At 36.9% G+C, this 23439-nt stretch overlaps 1 protein-coding gene and 7 long non-coding RNA genes across 21 annotated transcripts; 4 read left to right on the top strand and 4 right to left on the bottom strand.

Moving 5' to 3' along the window:
• Positions 1–604: 604 nt before the first annotated feature.
• On the bottom strand, positions 605–1918 carry LOC149676612 (uncharacterized). 2 transcript variants are annotated; one of them, XR_016366498.1, is made up of 4 exons: positions 1270–1918; positions 1036–1149; positions 805–954; positions 605–743 (listed from the first exon to the last, which is right to left on the bottom strand). It is a non-coding gene; the product is annotated as an uncharacterized LOC149676612 (long non-coding RNA). The 2 variants fall into 2 exon arrangements; XR_016366497.1 differs by having other exon boundaries at positions 740–954.
• On the top strand, positions 610–1001 carry LOC149676613 (uncharacterized). The gene is made up of 2 exons (XR_016366499.1): positions 610–746; positions 952–1001. It is a non-coding gene; the product is annotated as an uncharacterized LOC149676613 (long non-coding RNA).
• Positions 1919–2251: 333 nt separating the features above from the next.
• On the top strand, positions 2252–4628 carry LOC149676611 (uncharacterized). Of its 2 annotated transcripts, XR_016366496.1 has the most exons (3): positions 2254–2782; positions 3609–3784; positions 4505–4628. It is a non-coding gene; the product is annotated as an uncharacterized LOC149676611 (long non-coding RNA). The 2 variants fall into 2 exon arrangements; XR_016366495.1 differs by lacking the exon at positions 4505–4628 and having other exon boundaries at positions 2252–2782; positions 3609–3929.
• Positions 3611–18196, bottom strand: LOC149676607 (uncharacterized). 2 transcript variants are annotated; one of them, XR_016366493.1, is made up of 5 exons: positions 18062–18196; positions 5794–5958; positions 4854–5694; positions 4487–4653; positions 3611–3749 (listed from the first exon to the last, which is right to left on the bottom strand). It is a non-coding gene; the product is annotated as an uncharacterized LOC149676607 (long non-coding RNA). The 2 variants fall into 2 exon arrangements; XR_016366494.1 differs by lacking the exon at positions 3611–3749 and having other exon boundaries at positions 4505–4653; positions 4854–5958.
• On the top strand, positions 8350–9774 carry LOC149676610 (uncharacterized). The gene is made up of 3 exons (XR_016366477.1): positions 8350–8569; positions 8770–8936; positions 9636–9774. It is a non-coding gene; the product is annotated as an uncharacterized LOC149676610 (long non-coding RNA).
• Positions 8795–11133, bottom strand: LOC149676609 (uncharacterized). 2 transcript variants are annotated; one of them, XR_016366476.1, is made up of 3 exons: positions 10603–11131; positions 9601–9776; positions 8795–8918 (listed from the first exon to the last, which is right to left on the bottom strand). It is a non-coding gene; the product is annotated as an uncharacterized LOC149676609 (long non-coding RNA). The 2 variants fall into 2 exon arrangements; XR_016366475.1 differs by lacking the exon at positions 8795–8918 and having other exon boundaries at positions 9456–9776; positions 10603–11133.
• Positions 12491–17971, bottom strand: LOC149676608 (uncharacterized). 10 transcript variants are annotated; one of them, XR_016366484.1, is made up of 4 exons: positions 17810–17971; positions 15045–17738; positions 14868–14942; positions 12491–14808 (listed from the first exon to the last, which is right to left on the bottom strand). It is a non-coding gene; the product is annotated as an uncharacterized LOC149676608 (long non-coding RNA). The 10 variants fall into 10 exon arrangements; XR_016366488.1 differs by having other exon boundaries at positions 12491–15209; positions 16965–17050; positions 17580–17738; XR_016366487.1 differs by having other exon boundaries at positions 12491–15209; positions 16965–17023; positions 17580–17738.
• A 470-nt stretch (positions 18197–18666) lies between the features above and the next one.
• Positions 18667–22331, top strand: LOC149676606 (heparan-sulfate 6-O-sulfotransferase 2-like). The gene is made up of 4 exons (XM_089837661.1): positions 18667–19003; positions 19078–19336; positions 19411–19500; positions 21659–22331. The coding sequence occupies exons 1-4, from the start codon at positions 18667–18669 to the stop codon at positions 22329–22331; spliced, it is 1359 nt and encodes a 452-aa protein (XP_089693787.1).
• The last annotated feature ends 1108 nt before the right edge of the window (positions 22332–23439 follow it).

Below are 23439 nucleotides of genomic sequence, written 5' to 3'. Positions count from 1 at the left end.
CCTCCAAACGTGAGACGCTCGCGGTCGTAGACGGCCGAACTAGATTCAAGGAGCCGCGTCTGTGTTCGGCCGCTTTAGGTTGAGGGGAAGGGGGTAGGAAATGTTTTTGGAACTCGACCAATTTTTTTCTCAGTAGTGTAGGCCCGTGGGAAGCGGCATAAAATCCTCAAATTTGTTCACTAGTGCCAGGATCTACTAGCAATGCTAGAGCCCTTCACTTCTAGTCTCATCTCACTTCTGATAATATATATATATTCCTGCTTATAGCTGTAGTAAAGGAGCCGTAAAGCTTAGTTTTCATTGGCGCGAGGAAAAGGACGCGTAAATGAAAACGGGCGTCAAAAAGGCGCCAAATTTAGAATTGAAGAAGTGAGTTAAGGTTGAGAGAATTAATGATGGGCGACCTTGTGGAATCAAAGCTTTAACATGAGAACGGGTCGGGGAGATCAATTCTGTCTTTGAACATTCTCAGGGTTTATATGGGTTCTTGGAGAAGCGTCGGAATAATAATTATTAGAATAGCACACAGGGTGAATAGCGAGGATTCGCCGCGTTGAAGTCAAGGTTCCTTCAACTGCCATTTGGTCCAAAGCTTTTGGTCTCTCTGTTTGGGACGGTCCAAGATCACCCCAACCACCCATCTTTGAAGAGTTTACAATATTGAAAATATCCGTGTTGTCACAAGTTACGTGACGACAAAATAAGTGTGACACTTAATGTGAAAACGTCCGTGGAAGCTTACCCTGGTAACCGAAACTTTCTCATCATATGATGTGGTAAAATAGCAAAAGAGAAATGTCATACTTGTCGACGTTGTTATTAAGTAAAATTAATACTATATAAATTCTCTATAAATTATAGCTGTTTAGGATTCACGCTTTCTTTCGGTGTTTTTCGAATCCGTTCAAACATGCATTTTTTATAATTGGATTATTTTGATTTTATTTTCAGAACCTGGATAAAGGAACAATCATGAACACACACCTATCCATGCTAATACTTCAGTTTCCAGCAAAAAAAAGAAGATTGTTTTACATCCAAGAACTCCAAAGCGTGGGAAAACTTTGCTTAAATTCTTTTTCTTTTTTCAGGATCTGGACTCAACATTCATTCATTTCAATAAATGATTGTATCATTTTAATTATTTATCTTTAATAAAACCAAATGTAATATATAAATATTAGAATATATGTATTATATTTGAAAATAAAAATTTGCGTTAATATTCATAAATCTGGATGATAAAATCATTTTTATTTGTAAGCTTACTTATTAAGTGTAAGTGGTTATATTCATTCCAAGCGATTATATTCATTGCAAGTGGTGATATTACTTCCAAGTAATTATATGAATTCCAAGTAATTATATGAATTCCAAGTGGTTATATTCATTCCAGGTGGTAACATTAATTCCGAATGGTTATAGTTACATTCATTCTTAGTGTCACTGGTTACTGGTTATGGGCCCAATACGTTACAAGATACCGATTCACAGACATATATTGAAGCATAAAATACCTACTATATTCATAAGATCAGATTATTAGCAGAAGGCCATAGTCATTAAGCGGATAACAATAATCTACTCCGGGATTATGAACTTCTGTTTTTCAAACTGTCACGTGACCATTACGTAATCGTGACGTCACAGGACACGTGACGTTTACGTAATTGTGAAGTCACAGTCACGTGACCATTACGTAATTGTGACGTCACGGGTCACGCGACCATTACGTAGTTGTGACGTCACAGGTCACGTGACCATTACGTAATCGTGACGTCACAAACACGTGACCATTACGTAATCGTGACGTTGCAAGGGTCACGTGACCATTACGTAACTGTTACGTCACAGGGGTCACGTGACCATTACGTAATTGTGACGTCACAGGTCACGTGACCATTACGTAACTGTGACGTCACAGGTCACGTGACCATTACGTAACTGTGACGTCACAGATGAACGTGACCATTACGTAATTGTGACGTCACAAATCACGTGATCGTTACGTAATCGTGGCGTCACAGGGGTCACGTGAACATTACGTAATTGTGACGATACAGTCACGTGATCATTACGTAATTGTGACGTCACATGCCACGTGACCATTACGTAATTGTGACGTCACAGGTCACGTGACCATTACGTAATTGTGACGTCATAGTTCACCTTGATCATTACGGTAATTGTGACGTAACCTATGACGTGACCCTTTATTGTAATTTATTTGTAATATATATATGTAGGCGTAACGTATAAGTAGGTATGTAAGTTGCTATTCAATTTATTTAGGCCTAGCACTGTTCTTTAATTTCGCGCCAGAGTCACGACGCATCTTTGTGCGCACTCCTTCGTTCGCAGCGCCACTAACGTTGGAAACTAAGAATTGAGCTTGTCAGACGTTTTACAATCTACGTTTCTTTCTCTGATCGGCACCGTGGAGTCAAGATCGTTCCAGCTCCGCTCTTCCCAATCAACGAATAAACAGGCCTTTCGCTGACGATTCGCCATTTCTCTCTTCGTCGTCATGGAATCAGCTTCGAATCTAGAGCCCTTCACCGCCATTGAATTCTCTTTTGGAAACTATTTGCGGCGAAGCTCAGTCCTTGCCTTGAACCTGTCGAGGAAAACCTTTCTCGCTCAGCGGATCGGAATCGTGGCTTTTGTGGTCAATTCTTGATAGTTTCGCCATTTCTCTGACCGATTTCCCCAAGTACGCATGCTGAATTCGAAGCTCTTTAAGACTTTGTGACCATTTCTTCGCCACGTGCTGTAACAGCCCGTAAGTTTTAACTTTACAATAATCCAAACTCATCTAGCTCCCCTTCAAATATTTTATTGATTTCAAGTATTTAAACTAGTTAGTTAGTGTTAAATGTTAGTAAATTTTATTTATTTATTTAAAATGAAGTACCATAAATAAAATTTTACAACGAGATGTTGGACAAGGCTTAGCCGAGACAATCCCTTATAAATTAGTTTAGGGGCCATAATTATTAAGCAATTAATCTGGGTACGTAATTAATTTAGAGATAATGTCAAGGATTTTCGAAAATCAAGTCCCGCAGAGATAATTATATTATTTTGCCTTAAGCCTAGGTTACGGCTTCTCCTATTTAGACTAGGTTTTTAGTTATGGGTTATATGGGAATAGTTTTAATTTAAATTAAATAAATGAAAGGCTTTCCTAAAATTAGCGTAGGAGCTATCGTTATTATTACGCTATACGTAATTAATTTAGAGATAACGTGAAGGATTTTCGAAAATCAAGTCCCGCAGAGATAACTTTAAACACGAGGTTGCCCTAAGCCTACGTTAAGCCTTGTCACATTTAAAAATAGTTTTTATTTAGGGGGAATGTGGGAATAATTTTAATTTAAAATAAATAAATGGCTGGTTTTCCTAAAGTAATTTTCTATACAATTATGGGAAATAGTTATCCAGAGTCTTTCTTTAATTCGGGGTGGCAGTTAGTTGGTTTCTCTCTATGAATTTGGTAGCCGGTGTTTTAATTAAGGACCCGTTCTTTAATTATGTAACTCTACGAGATTGACATAAATTATTATTTTGAAGCCTATTGATATGTGTTATTAATGTTCTATTTTTAGTTGCGGCCGATATTCTTGAATTTTTCTGTCGCTGGTCATTCCGATGATTCCAGATGACATCCGTTATTGGATATACTTAACACGATGTCTTGCTATCTCTCTCGGCGATGACTTCCAAAACTACGGACAAAATCACCGAAGCTAGAAGACAGAAAGATTTACATATTTTTTTATTTGTAATTACTTAATTTTCTACTCGACTCTCTTTATTTTTTCCGCGTTCAAACTTTAATTTACCGAACACTTTTATTTTTCTTTTTTGAATTTTATGTAAACACTTGGTTCTTTTTTTCTTATTGAATAAATTTTGCTTTAAACCTGGTTCTTTGTTTTTTTAAAATAATTTCGATACTAGACTTGGTTTCAATTTTTTTAAGTCGGGACTTAGGGGGGGGGGGTTTTTTAGGGTCCTTTTTAGGCTTTTTTTTATTAAACAAGCTAAAAAGGGGGTGAAAGTCTAAATATTTTTTTAAAAAATTGAAAAAATAAGCCTAATATTGTCAATAAAAAGTAAAAAAGGGTCTAATATTGTTAATAAACAGTAAAAAAAAACCTAAAAAGGACCCTAAAAAAACCCCCCTAAGTCCAGACCCTAAAAAATTCAAGCCACCCCCCACCTCGAAACAAATGAAAGAAAAAAATGAACGTGACCCAAGGCAAAATTTATTCAATAAGAAAAAAACAATTCAGGTGTTTACAAAAAAATTCCACAAAAAATAATTTAAAGAGTTCCTTGCAAAAATTTCCACAAAAAATAATTTAAAGAGTTCCTTGCAAAAATTTCCACAAAAAATAATTTAAAGAGTTCCGTAAATTAAAGTTTAACGCGTAAAATTAAATTAAGTGGTTATAAAGTAAAAACAATATAGAATCTTAACGTTAATTGTCCACATCAGCTTGAAGGAATCGTGTAACGCAAATCCAAGAAATATGCCATCTGGAATTAGCGTCTGGAATAGCCGATGAACTCCCCAAATTTATCGAACGTTGAAATAGTCTACTAGGAAACGTCTCCGACTGATCAGCAGCAGAGAATCATTCGCCTCTAAAAACAAAAAATATTAATAACAAATATTAATCCATTGCCTACCAAGATAATAATTTAAATAATTAATGAAAAGCCGGTCCTTTATTTACGGCGATAAATTACTCAGAAAATAATAATAATAAACTAACAATTAACTCTGCCTGTTTCATTAAAACTAGTTAATTTATTAAAACTAGATAAATTATTAAAAGGCTTACATTTGCTGCGAATTAAAAAGTAGGTTCCATAAATTGATTCCAAAAGCGATTTCAATGGCGGCAAAGAGCTCTAGATTCTGGATTGATTCCTTGACGGCAAAGAGAGAAATGGCTGATCGTCGACGAAAGGCGTGTTTCTTCGTTTCAAATGACTTGAAAATTCATGAACACGTGATTTCCAAGAGCAGAACAGGAAACGATCTTGACTTCACGATGCCGATGAAAGAAAGAACTTTCGGCTACTCCAGTACAAAGGTAAACGCGAGAAATTCAAGCCAAACACGGGTAAAATATTCCAAAGCCGACAAGAGTTCGCGGTAGAGAGGCAGCGTGACGATATGAACTCGCATTACGTTTGACGGGTTCGCGATAAATAATTTGGTCAACTAGGGTGTGATTGCTATCGGGAAATGGTGAAGGAGCGCACGCGCAGTAGGCCAATCGAGGGCGTAAAAACTTCTAAAAAATATAGACGTCTACGAAAGTTGCGAGACCAATTCTTTCTCTCCTGAATAGACCAAAAAAAGAAATGAAACAAACGGTATAAGCTTGAAAAAATTGATTCGAAATATACTTTTTAATATTTTTTTACTCAACGTCTAATAAAAATCAATGAAATTTTTACGCCCTCGATTGGCCTACTGCGCGTGCGCTCCTTCACCATTTCCCGATAGAAATGACACCCTAGTTGACCAAATTATTTATGGCAAACCCGTCAAACGTTATGGATTTTTTTACAACTACAATTGATTTACCCGCGTGGGATTTCAGTACCAAATGATCGTTTCATAGACGGAGTCAGTTTGCTAGATACCTTAGCGACAGGCAAACAAACCGACAGCTAAAATTAAGCAACATTAAAACCGGATACTATCATAGGTTTATAAGATATGTTCCATAAGTATGACACTATCTATACTTCGAAATGCTAGAGACTTACTGAGAAGGACGCGAGAACTGACACCACTCGGTTTTGCAACCCATCTTCCTATTTAGTCTGCACTAAACCATTGACAGTGCCTCATGCCCAGGCGTTGCTTTTCCAGAATCTATGACGTTTCACCGACGACACTTCATGACACGCTCTCAGTAACCAGTGACAAACCTATGAAACATATCTTATGATCTTATGGTAATATCTTAAGCAAAATAAAAACAAGAAGTGTGATACCTAATGAAATGATTACAGTTATAACGGAGTGTTAAACTACAACCTTTTATGTCTTACCAGAAGTATATAGATGTAAAAACAAAAAGTACATTTCATTAACAATTACCTGCCTTTGCATGGCTGTAAACGACATGTAAAATGAGATGCAATATACCCTCCGCTCAACCCCCTACACAAACTAACCAATCAGGGAAGAGCCTCTCGACGTCATACGTTTTTAGAAAGTAGAACATGATGCTGACGATGATGCTTTAGTTTTTGGGTACTAGAGCTAGCATTTGCTACATAATGAGCCTATTCACGGCTCGTTTTCCGTACCACGGTCGGGAAGGTAATCATGCGCAGAGGGGGTCGACACTATTCTGGGATAAAGAAGGGCTTCTCATATTACACGGAACGAGCAAGTTTCAACGAAGTGTACTTTTTGTTAACTATGTACTTTTGGTATTACACGCAGACAGAGGACGCAGACCAAAATTTTACTATGACGTTTCATCTACGTCACTTCATGACAGGCTCCCAGTAACCAGTGACAAGTGACAAACTTATGGGACATATCTTAAGCAAAATAACAACAAGAAGTATGACACCCGATGAAATAATTACAAAAATAACCGAGTGTTAAACTACAACCTTTTATGTATTACACGCAGAGTCACGGACCAATATTTTACTATTCTGGGAATCAGATAATGGCCATAGCGTTCGGTCTCTACATGGCTCACTTCTGGACCTGGAGCGGGCCGCAAAGAGAATACGAGCGAGTATAGATTTTACGCAAAAGAGAATTGCAGATTTTTCTCTCGGGCGCTTTCAACCCCGAGAAGGGATATTATAAAAAGCACCAGATGGTATTTCAAGGGAGAAACACCAGGGTATGGATTACTGTCCTGGGCAAGTGATTGTAGCATAATTGATCACGTTCAACGAAATACGATCCAATCCTCTATCACTTAGGAGCTGATTCTTCCGAACGATACCCAATTTTGCACGCTATCCTTTCCTTTTTATGAGAAACCCTCCTTTATTCCAGAATAGTGTCGACCCCCTCTGCGCATGATTACCTTCCCGACCGTGATACGGAAAACGAGCCGTGAATAGGCTCATTATGTAGCAAATGCTAGCTCTAGTACCCAAAAACTAAAGTTTGTATCGTCAGCATCATGTTCTACTTTCTAAAAACGTATGACGTCAAGAGGCTCTTCCCTGATTGGTTAGTTTGTGTAGGGGGTTGAGCATCTCATTTTACATGTCGTTTACAGCCAAAGGCAGGGAAATGTTAATGAAATGTACTTTTTGTTTTTACATTTATATACTTCTGGTAAGACATGAAAGGTTGTAGTTTAACACTCTGTTATAACTGTAATCATTTCATTAGGTATCACACTTCTTGTTTTTATTTTGCTTAAGATATTACCATAAGATCATAAGATATGTTTCATAGGTTTGTCACTGGTTACTGAGAGCGTGTCATGAAGTGTCGTCGGTGAAACGTCATAGATTCTGGAAAAGCAACGCCTGGGCATGAGGCACTGTCAATGGTTTAGTGCAGACTAAATAGGAAGATGGGTTGCAAAACCGAGTGGTGTCAGTTCTCGCGTCCTTCTCAGTAAGTCTCTAGCATTTCGAAGTATAGATAGTGTCATACTTATGGAACATATCTTATAAACCTATGATAGTATCCAGTTTTAATATTGCTTAATTTTAGCTGTCGGTTTGTTTACCCGTCGTTAAGGTATCTAGCAAATTGACTCCGTCTAAGAAACGATCATTTGGTACTGAAATCCCACGCGGGTAAATCAATTGTAGTTGTAAAAAAATCCATAACGTTTGACGGGTTTGCCATAAATAATTTGGTCAACTAGGGTGTCATTTCTATCGGGAAATGGTGAAGGAGCGCACGCGCAGTAGGCCAATCGAGGGCGTAAAAATTTCATTGATTTTTATTAGACGTTGAGTAAAAAAATATTAAAAAGTATATTTCGAATCAATTTTTTCAAGCTTATACCGTTTGTTTCATTTCTTTTTTTGGTCTATTCAGGAGAGAAAGAATTGGTCTCGCAACTTTCGTAGACGTCTATATTTTTTAGAAGTTTTTACGCCCACGATTGGCCTACTGCGCGTGCGCTCCTTCACCATTTCCCGATAGCAATCACACCCTAGTTGACCAAATTATTTATCGCGAACCCGTCAAACGTAATGCGAGTTCATATCGTCACGCTGCCTCTCTACCGCGAACTCTTGTCGGCTTTGGAATATTTTACCCGTGTTTGGCTTGAATTTCTCGCGTTTACCTTTGTACTGGAGTAGCCGAAAGTTCTTTCATCGGCATCGTGAAGTCAAGATCGTTTCCTGTTCTGCTCTTGGAAATCACGTGTTCATGAATTTTCAAGTCATTTGAAACGAAGAAACACGCCTTTCGTCGACGATCAGCCATTTCTCTCTTTGCCGTCAAGGAATCAATCCAGAATCTAGAGCTCTTTGCCGCCATTGAAATCGCTCTTGGAATCAATTTATGGAACCTACTTTTTAATTCGCAGCAAATGTAAGCCTTTTAATAATTTATCTAGTTTTAATAAATTAACTAGTTTTAATGAAACAGGCAGAGTTAATTGTTAGTTTATTATTATTATTTTCTGAGTAATTTATCGCCGTAAATAAAGGACCGGCTTTTCATTAATTATTTAAATTATTATCTTGGTAGGCAATGGATTAATATTTGTTATTAATATTTTTTGTTTTTAGAGGCGAATGATTCTCTGCTGCTGATCAGTCGGAGACGTTTCCTAGTAGACTATTTCAACGTTCGATAAATTTGGGGAGTTCATCGGCTATTCCAGACGCTAATTCCAGATGGCATATTTCTTGGATTTGCGTTACACGATTCCTTCAAGCTGATGTGGACAATTAACGTTAAGATTCTATATTGTTTTTACTTTATAACCACTCAATTTAATTTTACGCGTTAAACTTTAATTTACGGAACTCTTTAAATTATTTTTTGTGGAAATTTTTGCAAGGAACTCTTTAAATTATTTTTTGTGGAATTTTTTTGTAAACACCTGAATTGTTTTTTTCTTATTGAATAAATTTTGCCTTGGGTCACGTTCATTTTTTTCTTTCATTTGTTTCGAGGTGGGGGGTGGCTTGAATTTTTTAGGGTCTGGACTTAGGGGGGTTTTTTTAGGGTCCTTTTTAGGTTTTTTTTTACTGTTTATTAACAATATTAGACCCTTTTTTACTTTTTATTGACAATATTAGGCTTATTTTTTCAATTTTTTAAAAAAATATTTAGACTTTCACCCCCTTTTTAGCTTGTTTAATAAAAAAAAGCCTAAAAAGGACCCTAAAAAACCCCCCCCCCCTAAGTCCCGACTTAAAAAAATTGAAACCAAGTCTAGTATCGAAATTATTTTAAAAAAACAAAGAACCAGGTTTAAAGCAAAATTTATTCAATAAGAAAAAAAGAACCAAGTGTTTACATAAAATTCAAAAAAGAAAAATAAAAGTGTTCGGTAAATTAAAGTTTGAACGCGGAAAAAATAAAGAGAGTCGAGTAGAAAATTAAGTAATTACAAATAAAAAAATATGTAAATCTTTCTGTCTTCTAGCTTCGGTGATTTTGTCCGTAGTTTTGGAAGTCATCGCCGAGAGAGATAGCAAGACATCGTGTTAAGTATATCCAATAACGGATGTCATCTGGAATCATCGGAATGACCAGCGACAGAAAAATTCAAGAATATCGGCCGCAACTAAAAATAGAACATTAATAACACATATCAATAGGCTTCAAAATAATAATTTATGTCAATCTCGTAGAGTTACATAATTAAAGAACGGGTCCTTAATTAAAACACCGGCTACCAAATTCATAGAGAGAAACCAACTAACTGCCACCCCGAATTAAAGAAAGACTCTGGATAACTATTTCCCATAATTGTATAGAAAATTACTTTAGGAAAACCAGCCATTTATTTATTTTAAATTAAAATTATTCCCACATTCCCCCTAAATAAAAACTATTTTTAAATGTGACAAGGCTTAACGTAGGCTTAGGGCAACCTCGTGTTTAAAGTTATCTCTGCGGGACTTGATTTTCGAAAATCCTTCACGTTATCTCTAAATTAATTACGTATAGCGTAATAATAACGATAGCTCCTACGCTAATTTTAGGAAAGCCTTTCATTTATTTAATTGAAATTAAAACTATTCCCATATAACCCATAACTAAAAACCTAGTCTAAATAGGAGAAGCCGTAACCTAGGCTTAAGGCAAAATAATATAATTATCTCTGCGGGACTTGATTTTCGAAAATCCTTGACATTATCTCTAAATTAATTACGTACCCAGATTAATTGCTTAATAATTATGGCCCCTAAACTAATTTATAAGGGATTGTCTCGGCTAAGCCTTGTCCAACATCTCGTTGTAAAATTTTATTTATGGTACTTGATTTTAAATAAATAAATAAAATTTACTAACATTTAACACTAACTAACTAGTTTAAATACTTGAAATCAATAAAATATTTGAAGGGGACCTAGATGAGTTTGGATTATTGTAAAGTTAAAACTTACGGGCTGTTACAGCACGTGGCGAAGAAATGGTCACAAAGTCTTAAAGAGCTTCGAATTCAGCATGCGTACTTGGGGAAATCGGTCAGAGAAATGGCGAAACTATCAAGAATTGACCACAAAAGCCACGATTCCGATCCGCTGAGCGAGAAAGGTTTTCCTCGACAGGTTCAAGGCAAGGACTGAGCTTCGCCGCAAATAGTTTCCAAAAGAGAATTCAATGGCGGTGAAGGGCTCTAGATTCGAAGCTGATTCCATGACGACGAAGAGAGAAATGGCGAATCGTCAGCGAAAGGCCTGTTTATTCGTTGATTGGGAAGAGCGGAGCTGGAACGATCTTGACTCCACGGTGCCGATCAGAGAAAGAAACGTAGATTGTAAAACGTCTGACAAGCTCAATTCTTAGTTTCCAACGTTAGTGGCGCTGCGAACGAAGGAGTGCGCACAAAGATGCGTCGTGACTCTGGCGCGAAATTAAAGAACAGTGCTAGGCCTAAATAAATTGAATAGCAACTTACATACCTACTTATACGTTACGCCTACATATATATATTACAAATAAATTACAATAAAGGGTCACGTCATAGGTTACGTCAAAATTACTGTAATGATCAAGGTCATCTATGACGTCACAATTACCGTAATGATCAAGGTCATCTATGACGTCACAACTACGTAATGGTCACGTGACCTGTGACGTCACGATTACGTAATGATCACGTGACACGTGACGTCACGATTACGTAATGGTCACGTGACCCGTGACGTCATGATTACGTAATGATCACGTGACCTGTGACGTCACGATTACGCAATGATCACGTGACCTTTGACCGATTACGTACCGATCACCTGACCTTTGACCGATTACGTAATGATCACGTGACCCGTGACGTCACGATTACGTAATGATCACGTGACCTTTGACCGATTACGTAACGATCACGTGACCTTTGACCGATTACGTAATGATCACGTGACCTGTGACGTCACGATTACGCAATGATCACGTGACCTTTGACCGATTACGTAATGATCACGTGACCCGTGACGTCACGATACGTAATGATCACGTGACCTGTGACGTCACGATCACGCAATGATCACGTGACCTTTGACCGATTACGTAACGATCACCTGACCTTTGACCGATTACGTAACGATCACCTGACCTTTGACCGATTACGTAATGATCACGTGACCTGTGACGACACGATAACGTAATGTTCACGTGACCTTTGACCGATTACGTAATGACCACGTGACCTGTGACGTCACAATTACGTAATGGTCACGTGACCTGTGACGTCTGCTAATAATCTAATCTTATGAATAAAGTAGGTATTTTATGCTTCAATATATGTCAGTGAATCGGTAACTTGTAACGTATTGGGCCCATTACCAGTAACCAGTGACACTAAGAATGAATGTAACCATAACCACTTGGAATTAATATCACCACATGGAATTAATATCACCACTTGGAATTAATATCACCACATGGAATTAATATCACCACTTGGAATTAATATCACCACTTGGAATTAATATCACCACATGGAATTAATATCACCACTTGGAATTAATATCACCACTTGGAATTAATATCACCACTTGGAATTAATATCACCACTTGGAATTAATATCACCACTTGGAATTAATATCACCACTTGGAATTAATATCACCACTTGGAATTAATATCACCACTTGGAATTAATATCACCACTTGGAATTAATATCACCACTTGGAATTAATATCACCACTTGGAATTAATATCACCACTTGGAATTAATATCACCACTTGGAATTAATATCACCACTTGGAATGAATATAACCTCTTACAATTAATAAGTAAGCTTACAAATAAAAATGATTTTATCATCCAGATTTATGAAGATTAACGCAAATTTTTATTTTCAAAAATAATACATATATTTCAATATTAGTATATTACATTTGGTTTTATTAAAGATAAATAATTAAACTGATACAATAATTTATTGAAATGAATGAATGTAGCGCCCAGATCCTGAAAAAAGAACAAGTTTTCTATTATATCCACGCTTCCGGAAATTGGGGTTCTTGAATGGAAAACAACTCTTTTGGGCGGGAAACTGAAGTATTAGCGTGGATAGGTGCGCGTTCATGATTGTTCCTATATCCAGATTCTGAAAATAAAATCAAAATAATCTGATTATGAAAAATGCGTGTTTGAGCGCATTCGAAAAAAGCGCGAATCCTAATGAGAGCTCGGCCATCCTTGATTAGTTCTCGCATTACTGAGTCTTCGGCGGTTGACTGTTTGTAACGTTCTTGGACTGTTGCTGGCAATGTGGTCAGTGCAAAAAGAGCCGTTTTCGTGTCTTCTAAACTGTGTAGCGTTTTTCTAATTCGTTCTTAACTTTGGGTTGGGTGACTAAAACCAATGCGGTTTAGCATAACTTTAAACCAAGGAAAGCTAGCTACAAAATTGGAATTAAATAATAGGTTGGTCCGGTTCGGTTGCCCATAGGCATAGTGTATAAATTAATCACGTGGTCAGTTGTGTCTAGGGGATTGTATAGTGAATAAAAACTACTGGTTTGAGAGTTACCAAGATTAATCATTTAATTATTCTTAACCATAAAATAATAAACCTAAGCTAATAATAATGCTATTGGTCATGACCCTTACTTTTAACCTAATACTAACTTAAAACTAGATTAACAAGATTATGTTCTCCGACATTTAAATAATGAAATAATAATTAACATAATGGAATAGTAAAAATAATGAAATAGTAAATTAAAATAAATCATAACGATACGTGATACGTAGAGTCCAGAGTACGAAAAACGGTGGCACGAGGCTCATGGCCTTTTAGAAGTCCATCTTACGATGTGTGCTCTTTTTGGCGGGAACGGCACACGGGACGCGTGGTTCGGGTTAGCGCAAGGCACGTAGCCTTTTAGAAGTCCATCTTACGATGTGCGCTTCCTAACGAGGAACGAAACGTCTTTTTGGCGGGAACGGTACGCGGGTCGCGTGGTTCGGGTTAGCGCGAATGGTTTACGTCTAACGGTTTTTAGAGGGCCCTCTTAGGGAACACTCTAGCGTCCGAGCTCCGAGGTTTTTGGTCGGCATACGGCAGCGGAATTGTAATGCGGTGTACGGCATCGGCATTAAAAATTAGCGTCCAGCATCGGCATTAGCGAAGTAGCGTCCGGCAGAGTCTGTCCAGCATCGAGGGCAACTTCTGTATATCCTTCGGCTGGAGGGTATTGGGCATAACCTCTGGCTTTAACGACCGAAATTAAAAGACGACGATCTATAGAAAGTCTTGGGCTTATATCGTTGGCCGAATCTTTAGCTGACTTGCTAGGGTATTTGTGACGCAGGTCGCCTGAGAGTATTGTCCTCTTTTAACCTCTTCGTCAGGTGTTCGTGGTTTCGCGAGCTTCTTTGCTTTTCGTATTGAGGGTTAAAAACCCCTCTTCGCGCTTGTTACTATTTCTATATACATTGCTTTTGATATTTTAACTTTATACAATAGAATACACTTTACAAAAATACACTTGGTAACTCTGGTAACTCTCAATGTGGTGTTTAAGAATAATATTCTTTTCGGGGGATGCTATGAACTCAGTAAATAAACATGGGGGGTAACTTCACGGATTTAATACTTTGGATGTAGCATCGCTTTTCTCCTGGCCTAAAGAAAGCTAGCTAAGGGAAGATGACCTTTTCTTTGTCAGCCAACGACCAGCGTTAAGGCCTTTACAAAAGGGTCAAAGGGGAATTTATTTTTGAGGCACTGTGAATAATCAGGGAAATAAATATTTTAAAGGGATAATGAACATATTTTAAAGGGATAGGGAAATGTTGGTTAATTAATATAAAAAGTCGTTACAACTGTCGGTGTTGATTGAAATTATAATTAACGTTGGGATATAAGAAATATTTTCGTATAAATACGGCTCCATTCTCAACTGGCATTATCACAAACTTCTCGATTCTTCAAGATTCACGAGCTAAAAGTTTTCAAATTTTCGAAGATGGTTAAGATTTTGGTAAGTTGAAATTATTATATTGTTTTTGCAATTGCCAGTTGTACAAAGGACTGAAAAGCTTTTAGTTCAGTTCCAAACCCGGAGATATGCTCTGGCAAATTACTGGTAGCCCTGAGTTAACTTTTGTTCTCACTTGCTATACCTATTTCCTCTTACCTAAGGTGATTCGTAACCTTCAAACGTTATGGATTAATTTACAACTACAATTGACTTACCTGCGTACCAAATGATCGTTTCTTAGACGGAGTCAATTTGCTAGATACCTTAACGACGGGTAAACAAACCGACAGCTAAAATTAAGCAATATTAAAACTGGATACTATCATCATAGGTTTATAAGATATGTTCCATAAGTATGACACTATCTATACTTCGAAATGCTAGAGACTTACTGAGAAGGACGCGAGAACTGACACCACTCGGTTTTGCAACCCATCTTCCTATTTAGTCTGCACTAAACCATTGACAGTGCCCCATGCCCAGGCGTTGCTTTTCCAGAATCTATGACGTTTCACCGACGACACTTCATGACACGCTCTCAGGAACCAGTTACAAACCTATGAAACATATCTTATGATCTTATGGTAATATCTTAAGCAAAATAAAAACAAGAAGTGTGATACCTAATGAAATGATTACAGTTATAACAGAGTGTTAAACTACAACCTTTCATGTCTTACCAGAAGTATATAGATGTAAAAACAAAAAGTACATTTCATTAACAATTCCCTGCCTTTGCATGGCTGTAAACGACACGTAAAATGAGATGCTCAACCCCCTACACAAACTAACCAATCAGGGAAGAGTCTCTCGACGTCATACGTTTTTAGAAAGTAGTACATGATTGAAGTGACAAACTTATGGGACATATCTTATGAACTTATGGAAGGTATCTTAAGCAAAATAAGAATAAGTTATTTTTATTACCATTTATATATTTTACTTCAATTAATATATATTGCCATTGATTATAAGTTAAATTAGACAAAAACGAGTTTTGCTTCGCAGTCCTTAAGAAACTGCATTTATACACAATCCTTGGTGACACTTTTTCAAACCCCCAAAGGGCCAGAAATTAGAAATTATTATACGTATTGCAGTTTGAAATTAAGTTTAATCGATATTGGAAATTGGGTTTTAATTGCATAGTTCAAACATTCGTTATGATTAGAAATTTTACAACAAAAACGGGTATAAATGCGGAGTTTCGAGATAATTTAGCTTACATTTTCACGTTCAAAATTGTATAGAATATGTTCTAGTAAAAACTTATCCATGTCAAATAATTAAAGCGAATAAACACAAAATAAGCTTTTAACATTTTAATTTTTCAGGGTGGAACAGAACACTTATTTAGTACAGGCAAAAGCAGGGCGTTGCGCGCAATATAATAATAATAGTAATAAATTTCGTTTCGTCCGACGTTTATGAATTCCACCATTACGATAAAAATTTATTATATTTATTAAAAAAAATTTACTGTTATTTGCAAAATTCCCGTTAAACTTGTCTCTAACGCGAAGCCCTAAATCATCAACTTCTTATAGGGTTTTACGGTCAACTAACAATATTTCCAAATATATACACCACAGTATTCGGGAGGGAACGTGTGCGCGCGGCGGCGGCACCTTTGAGGTCTGAGCGCCGGCGCGGTGGGGTTTCCCAGCTGCGAGGCTCGATAAACTTCAAGGATGCCGATTTAACAGTGTAGATACTACATACCAACGGGTTGGGAACGACCTTCAGGAGGGGTTTCCCCAAGAATGTAGCATTCCCCAGACAGGCACAATAGAAGCCGCCTATTAGAGAATGCGGAAAAATGGTACCGGAAACTGACGCAATAGAATTTAGGAATGCGGAAAGATTACCACTTCCTTTTTAGCTCCATCCACAATTATATCATGACTGACTTATAATTTAACGACCAGAGAGAACCGCTTTACCTAGGAAGTTGAAATTTCGCAGGGACGTTATTCTTAACTAGTAGATGATCATTAAGAAATATTTTTGTAATCCACTGCCATCTTGAAAAATGGAGGCCATCCCTACCCTAGTTGCTATTTACGTTAATCGCGTAGTACTTATTAAGTATATGATTGTAACTAACCTTTAGCCCAATAAACCCGCGACAATTCTGACCAGAGATTTTAGAAACGCCGCATTTATACCCGTTTTTGTTGAAAAATGTCTAATAATAACAATCGTTTGAACTACGCGATTAAAACCAAATTTCCCATATCGATTAAATCCGAAATCTATATCCAATCCGAATCTAACGTTATGGATTTATTTACAACATACACTTGACTTACCTGCATGGGATTTCAGTACCAAATGATCGTTTCATGGACGGAGTCAGTTTGCTAGATACCTTAACGACAGGCAAACAAATCGACAGCTAAAATTAAGCAACATTAAAACCGGATACTATCATAGGTTTATAAGATATATTCCATAAGTATGACACTATCTATACCCGCGCCCACATTACTCTGTTCTCCATTCCTACTTCTAAAATTAAATCTATCCCTGCTAGTACCTTCTTTTGCTTTTAAATTCTTCACGATTTGTGGATAAATACACGTAACTTCTAATAATAAATACCGCCTTAAGAGCACTCTAAATATAACGTTCGGCATATTCTTGCTTTTGCTTTTTAAAATCACCCTCGGTTTCTTTGAATTTGGAAATAGGGGAGCGGGATTGAAAGCGTGAAACCCTTATTGTCGACAGGAATTTTAAAGGGAGTATTAAACCTTCCATTTAAACTAAAGCAATAGCATAATCCTCTCTCTCTCTCGCTTTAAAAATATCAAGCAAATGTAAAAAACAAGACACAATTCTTAACCTTACTAGCACAATTAAATGCAATGCTTAAACCTACTATAATTCCCATCCTTATAAAATACACGAACGAAAAATATCACCTAATCACGATTCTCTCCCATTCACTCTCCCTTGAATGAAGAACGAAAAATTTTATACTGCCAAAAGAGGTTCTCTTTCACTACGCCGCCGCCACCGCCAACAACAACAGGGCAGGTGAAACTAAGACTCACATCGTAGATGATCATCATATGATAAGGCTAAAAAAAGCGTTTTAGAGGGAATTACCACGCCGCCGTTTCACCCGCTGACAGTATTAGTAGTTTTCTACCTTAGGCAAGTTCTCCAGTTTCTGTACTTTAGTCTGGACCAGTATGGGTTCAAAAGACGTTCCACCTCCCCCCACCCGCTTGTTGGTAGTAACTAGTAAGCAGCCTAGGTCCCTTCGACTTCTATGATCGATCCTGCCTTGACAACATTCCTTGTCACTCATTGGTCAGAATACCAACTCCCTTCTTCTCTTGGTCATAGCCCACTCGATCGTGAGATCACAGGCTTAAGCAGAAGAAAAAATAAACCGTACCATTAATTCCAGAAGAAAAGCAAACATGACAGTGGGCAGCCTTTTTGGGCTATTTCCTTCGCTAGAAACAGTACGAGATGGGTAGTCTCCTGCGTATAGTGAACTCGGGCTCTGTCTGGTGTAGCCTCTTTGTACTTGATAAATAACCGAAGAGGGGAACCTAAAGCCTGTGTTGGTTTCTCTGCAAAAACATTAATGGAAAGGTCTATTCCCGGGGACTCTTGGTTCCGCGAGCGCATAATCGAGTGGAGCATTTAGAAGTGTTGTTGCGCTTCTGCAAGTTCTGCTAGTTTCCTATATATCTCTATCTCAGTTAGGGTCGCGTCTACTGTTCTTGTTCGTTCCTTGAACTTAATTAGCATCCTATTTTTTAAAGCCCTCAACAGTTTTGAGGTTTCCAATTGATAAAAAAACAAAACAAAGAAAAAACCCATTTTATTAAAAGGTCAATAAAAATGTCGGTAAGGCGGCTATTATTGTTGTAAAATATCAAAATAAAGCGAGGCGACAGTTGAATTTTACCAAGATGACTGCATTTAATTAAGTCTGTGTTAAGAATTAAATTGTCTGTTGATTAAAAAAAGGGGTAGCTGTCAAGCGCATGTATGAAAACATGCGGAAAAGAAAACGTTTGGATAGTTCGGGGTATTACCGGGCAAAAAAACAATAGAAATTTACAGAAAATATCAAACAGAACGGCAACTATGGACTGTGGAAAGAAAGGTCTAAGGTACAAATCGCTATTAGCAGTCTGTGTTATCGTGACCATTTCGAGTTTTGTATTTGTGGGATATCTATGCCCCGAAAGAGTGTGCGCTTTTAACGGTGTAACTTATTCGCAAGACCGATATCAAACGTGGAGTAAATTAAACTTGAAACACATAGCGGCTGATAATATGGGAAAGCCAGTTTCGTTTCTGTCTCATCCATTAGATTCATTAGGTAAGTTTTTAACCCCCACCCATTAAAATAACCGAAGCTTTTACTTTATAAAAGTAAATTATTTAAAATTGTAGGTTCAAGTATAGATTCGCGTAATAAGCTCTCTTTTGATGATATGGTGAAAGACGATTTTGAGTTTGATATCAAAGGTTCAGACGTGATGGTTTTCCTTCATATCCAAAAAACGGGGGGAACCGCGTTTGGACGTCATTTAGTTCACGATTTGGATCTCGAGCAACCATGCAAATGTAAAAAGGGTCGTAAAAAATGCCGTTGTATGAGACCCGATTCCAATGGAAGTCTGTGGTTGTTTAGTCGATATTCCACTGGATGGTAAATAAGGCGTTTCGGTGGAAAATTACTTAAATTTAATTATGAATTAAATGAATTTGCGATTTTCGTTATAGGAAATGTGGCTTACACGCTGATTGGACCGAATTAACTAATTGCGTAGATAGTGCTATGGATCAACAAGAGAAATCATCATCAAAGAGAAGGTGATATATTTTAAATTTTAATTATGGCTGACACACGTTTTATACAAATTAGGGATTTTTTAAATTAATTTTAATCCGTTAACCATAATACAAGCCAGTTAGTTTCCAGTTAAAATAATATAAATATATTAAATTATTATTAGTTTTAATTACTTACTTGATTTTCTTCTGTTGGAAAAATAAATACGCGTTAATAAATAAATAAATCGAAAATATTTAAGGGTTTCAAAGTTCGGTCAGGTAATAAATACTCCGAGCACTTGTTTAACTGAGGGGCTGTACTGCGCATGTCCCTAGTCCCTACCCTTAGGTAGGCGATTGTTAAGTGCTGCCGCGTAGCGCCATTGTATTTGTATGAGAACTAGATTCTATTTTTAAGTCAGAGGGGGCATCCTTTGCGATTCCGACCCTAACTAATCGCTGAGGATTTTGAGAGGACTTCGGTAGGTGCCGGTGGGGGTACAGAAGTAACTTTATAGGTATGGGGGGTTATCTTCTCCAATCTCGATCCCTTTCTCTCTCAACTTCAAGTTTCGACCAAATTATCAGGTAGAAAGATGTAATCTGCTCTAGGATCTTTAAAGAAGGGATTGGCCCATTTTTAGCGGGTGGAGGTTAAGATTCTAGAATTTTCTCATCCTTAGTTGTGTTGCGACATAGTTCCTCCCCCCCTCTCCCCCTGGGACCACCACTTTACACTTTATTTCGGGGAAATTCGGGCTCAAACTCGCTAAAAGGTTTTTAGGCATAAATCACTGCTCTGCTGACCTTGTGGCTACTGGGCTGCAATAAATAAATAAAGACTTGCTTTGACAAGTTCTCGGAAAAAAAAAGTCTTTTCATTTGGGGATTACAGTCGCCATGAAATACTTAAATTGTAGGGGGGTCATATAGGCTACTTTGGAAAATGGTTAATGGTCCCAAATTTCGCAAGTTATTGTTAGAAACCTTGAAAGTTCTTTTAAAACCCTTTGCCTTATCTATATTTTTTCATGGGAATTTTTAAAGTGATGGTTGTATGGTTTTACGAATTTTAAGGGATGGTCGTACGAATTTTTAAGGTGATGGTCGGGTCTTACGAATTTTTAAGGTGATGGTCGGGTCTTACGAATTTTTAAGGTGATGGTCGGGTCTTACGAATTTTAAGGGATGGTCGTACGAATTTTTAAGGCGATGGTCGGGTCTTACGAATTTTAAGGGATGGTCGTACGAATTTTTAAGGTGATGGTCGGGTCTTACGAATTTTAAGGGATGGTCGTACGAATTTTAAGGGATGGTCGTACGAACTTTTAAAGTGATGGTCGTATGGTCTTACGAATTTTAAGGGATGGTCGTACGAATTTTAAGGGGTGGTGTTACGAATTTTTAAAGTGATGGTCGTATGGTCTTACGAATTTTTAAAGTGATGGTCGTATGGTCTTACGAATTTTTAAAGTGATGGTCGTATGGTCTTACGAATTTTAAGGGATGGTCTTACGAATTTAAAGGGAAAATTTCAAAATCTTCTTAAGAGATTATTACCAGTAAATTAAATTCTGAATAATTGTTATCTAATTAATTTTCTATATCAAGTTAGATATGTAATTTCCTGTTTCCTGATGTGACAAATGTTTCCTAAGAGGAAATATTTTAGTGACTAATTATTTTAAAGAAGAAATTTTTACCCGAGTGGGTGGGGGGGGCAGGGGTTGTAGCTTTGTTCGAATTACTCAAGCCCCTTTAGTGCACACAAGAAGTGATATCTAGTTTATTAGGGAGAAGGTATAAATTCATTCATCCACATTTCCAGCTTTATCTCCAGTCCAAACGTAGTAGGTCCGGAGTTCCCTAAATTACAACCAGCATCTCATTGGTTCTTGAAAACTCACGTCGGCACGACGCGAATGACGAAAATTACTTGTATTTTCCGACTGAGGAAAGGCAGCGAAATAGCCTGGTGGCCTCCTTTTACGTCCCCCCTTGTATTTTGAAAGGGGGGACTGGGACTCTGGCGCGCGAATACTTAGGAATCTTAGACCTTCTCCCTAATAAACTAGATATCGCTTCTTGGTGAACACTATCTGTACAAGTAGCTTATAAGTTTAGGAAGACGACTGGCCGCCGGTTGGTTTTTAATTTTTTGACATAAATTAAATTTGAATTTCTGCATGGGGGGCAGGTATTTTTACATCACGCTTTTAAGAGATCCCGTGGCGCGTTTCTTGAGCGAATTTCGTCACGTTCAACGCGGAGCGACGTGGAAAACATCTTTACATCGTTGCGGCGGCCGGAACGCCAATGCCGAAGAGCTTCCGCCGTGTTTCGAAGGTCCTAATTGGGCCGACGTAACGCTATCGGAATTCTTGGCCTGCAAACATAATTTGGCCGTTAATAGGCAAACTAGAATGCTGGCCGATTTGACATTGGTCGGTTGTTACAACGCCAGCGCTATGAGTGCCAAGGATCGTGACGTCATGATGTTAGCCAGTGCCAAAGAAAATTTAAGAAAAATGGCCTTTTTCGGCCTTTGCGAAACGCAAAGAATATCCCAGTATTTGTTCGAGAGTACTTTTAAATTGCATTTCTTAAAACCATTCGCGCAGCTAAACGAAACTCATAGCAGCTTAGCCCTTAGCGAGATATCAGAGGACGAATTAAATAGGATTAGACAATTAAATCATTTAGATTTACAACTTTATCAGTTCGCTAATAATCTCTTATTAGAACGATTTAAAAAATTAAAACGCGAAGATCCGAATTTTCTTAATAATTTTAATAACTTGGGAAAACGTAAAAAGAATCATATCGAAAGCATGTTTGCCTCCTCCGGATCTAACGAAGATTTTCCTTAATTAATTAATTATCATAATTAACGCCCAATATAAAACAAATTTTAAATTTAAATAACGTATAATTGAAACCCCGAAAAATCTTCCAATCCAATCCATATATTATTTTAAAATTTGTTTTATACTGCCTCTAATAATTTTTTTAATAATAAGAATAAATAAAACAAGTACAGGGTTCATACAACTTTTGGAAAACCGATTTCCCTGAAATTTCCAGGGTTTTTTTTCCATTTATATTTCCCTGATATTTCCATGTGCAAGGCCACCTAGTTAATTTTTTTATACTGCCTTTAATAATTGTTTTAAAAATAAAAAAACAACTACATGGTTCATACATGGACGAAGTGTTGTTTTGTCCATGGTTCATACAACTTTTGGAAAACCGATTTCCCTGAAATTTCCAGGGGTTTGTTTTTCATATATTTCCATGTGCAAGGCCACCTAATTATTTTTTTTTACGCGATGGGGTTTTTTTTTTAAGTTGGGGCATTGAAATTTCCAGATTTTCCACGTTTGTATGAACCCTGAATTAAATTTACTAATTTCAATTAAATAAACTAAACTATAATTTTTAACTAATGATCGATATTTTTTACAGTTTTTAAAATTTTTATAAATCCGAATAATAATAAATAATAATGAATTAAAATCCTGTGACGTTCAATTAACAATTTTGATATAAAAGTTAAAAACATGATATCAGTTCTAACGTTTTCCAAGTTGTTTTCTTTTATTTTCTTTATAATAAGCGTATTTATCTTAATTAATGAGGGCTTTAAAAGTGCAATGATGGAATTAGATTTATAATTAAATTAAATCTAATTAATCTAGATTAGTTTATTTTAAACCATCTGCGAGGATAAACAGGGGGCATGGAGGGTCATTATAAATGCCCCTTAATTGCATGCCTAATTATAAATTAATTCAGCTATTAATTAGTGCGTTACCATATCACTCTTACCGTTAATTACTTTAACCTAACGACTTGCCAATTGTTAATTAATAAATTGTAATTAAGTTGAAAACTTAAATGATTTAAATCCTCTGCAAAAATAAATAAATAAATTTAACTTATTAATAATAAAAAAAACTGGCTAATCAAATTCGGAAT

Source organism: Phalangium opilio, unplaced genomic scaffold (genome assembly GCF_054372755.1).
Source record: "Phalangium opilio isolate 3A_F unplaced genomic scaffold, DU_Popi_V2 ptg000045l_1, whole genome shotgun sequence".
Classification (NCBI taxonomy): Eukaryota; Metazoa; Arthropoda; class Arachnida; order Opiliones; family Phalangiidae; genus Phalangium; species Phalangium opilio.
The sequence above is the reverse complement of the archived record's forward strand: the minus strand, read 5'-3'. Positions and strand labels throughout refer to the sequence as shown.

Coding starts and splice junctions, on each gene's coding strand:
- LOC149676606 (XM_089837661.1), top strand. CDS start 18,667: ATGAAAACATGCGGAAAAGAAAACGTTTGGATAGTTCGGGGTATTACC. Junction 19,337..19,410: donor AGTCGATATTCCACTGGATG/GTAAATAAGGCG, acceptor TTTTCGTTATAG/GAAATGTGGCTTACACGCTG. Junction 19,501..21,658: donor AAATCATCATCAAAGAGAAG/GTGATATATTTT, acceptor CATGGGGGGCAG/GTATTTTTACATCACGCTTT.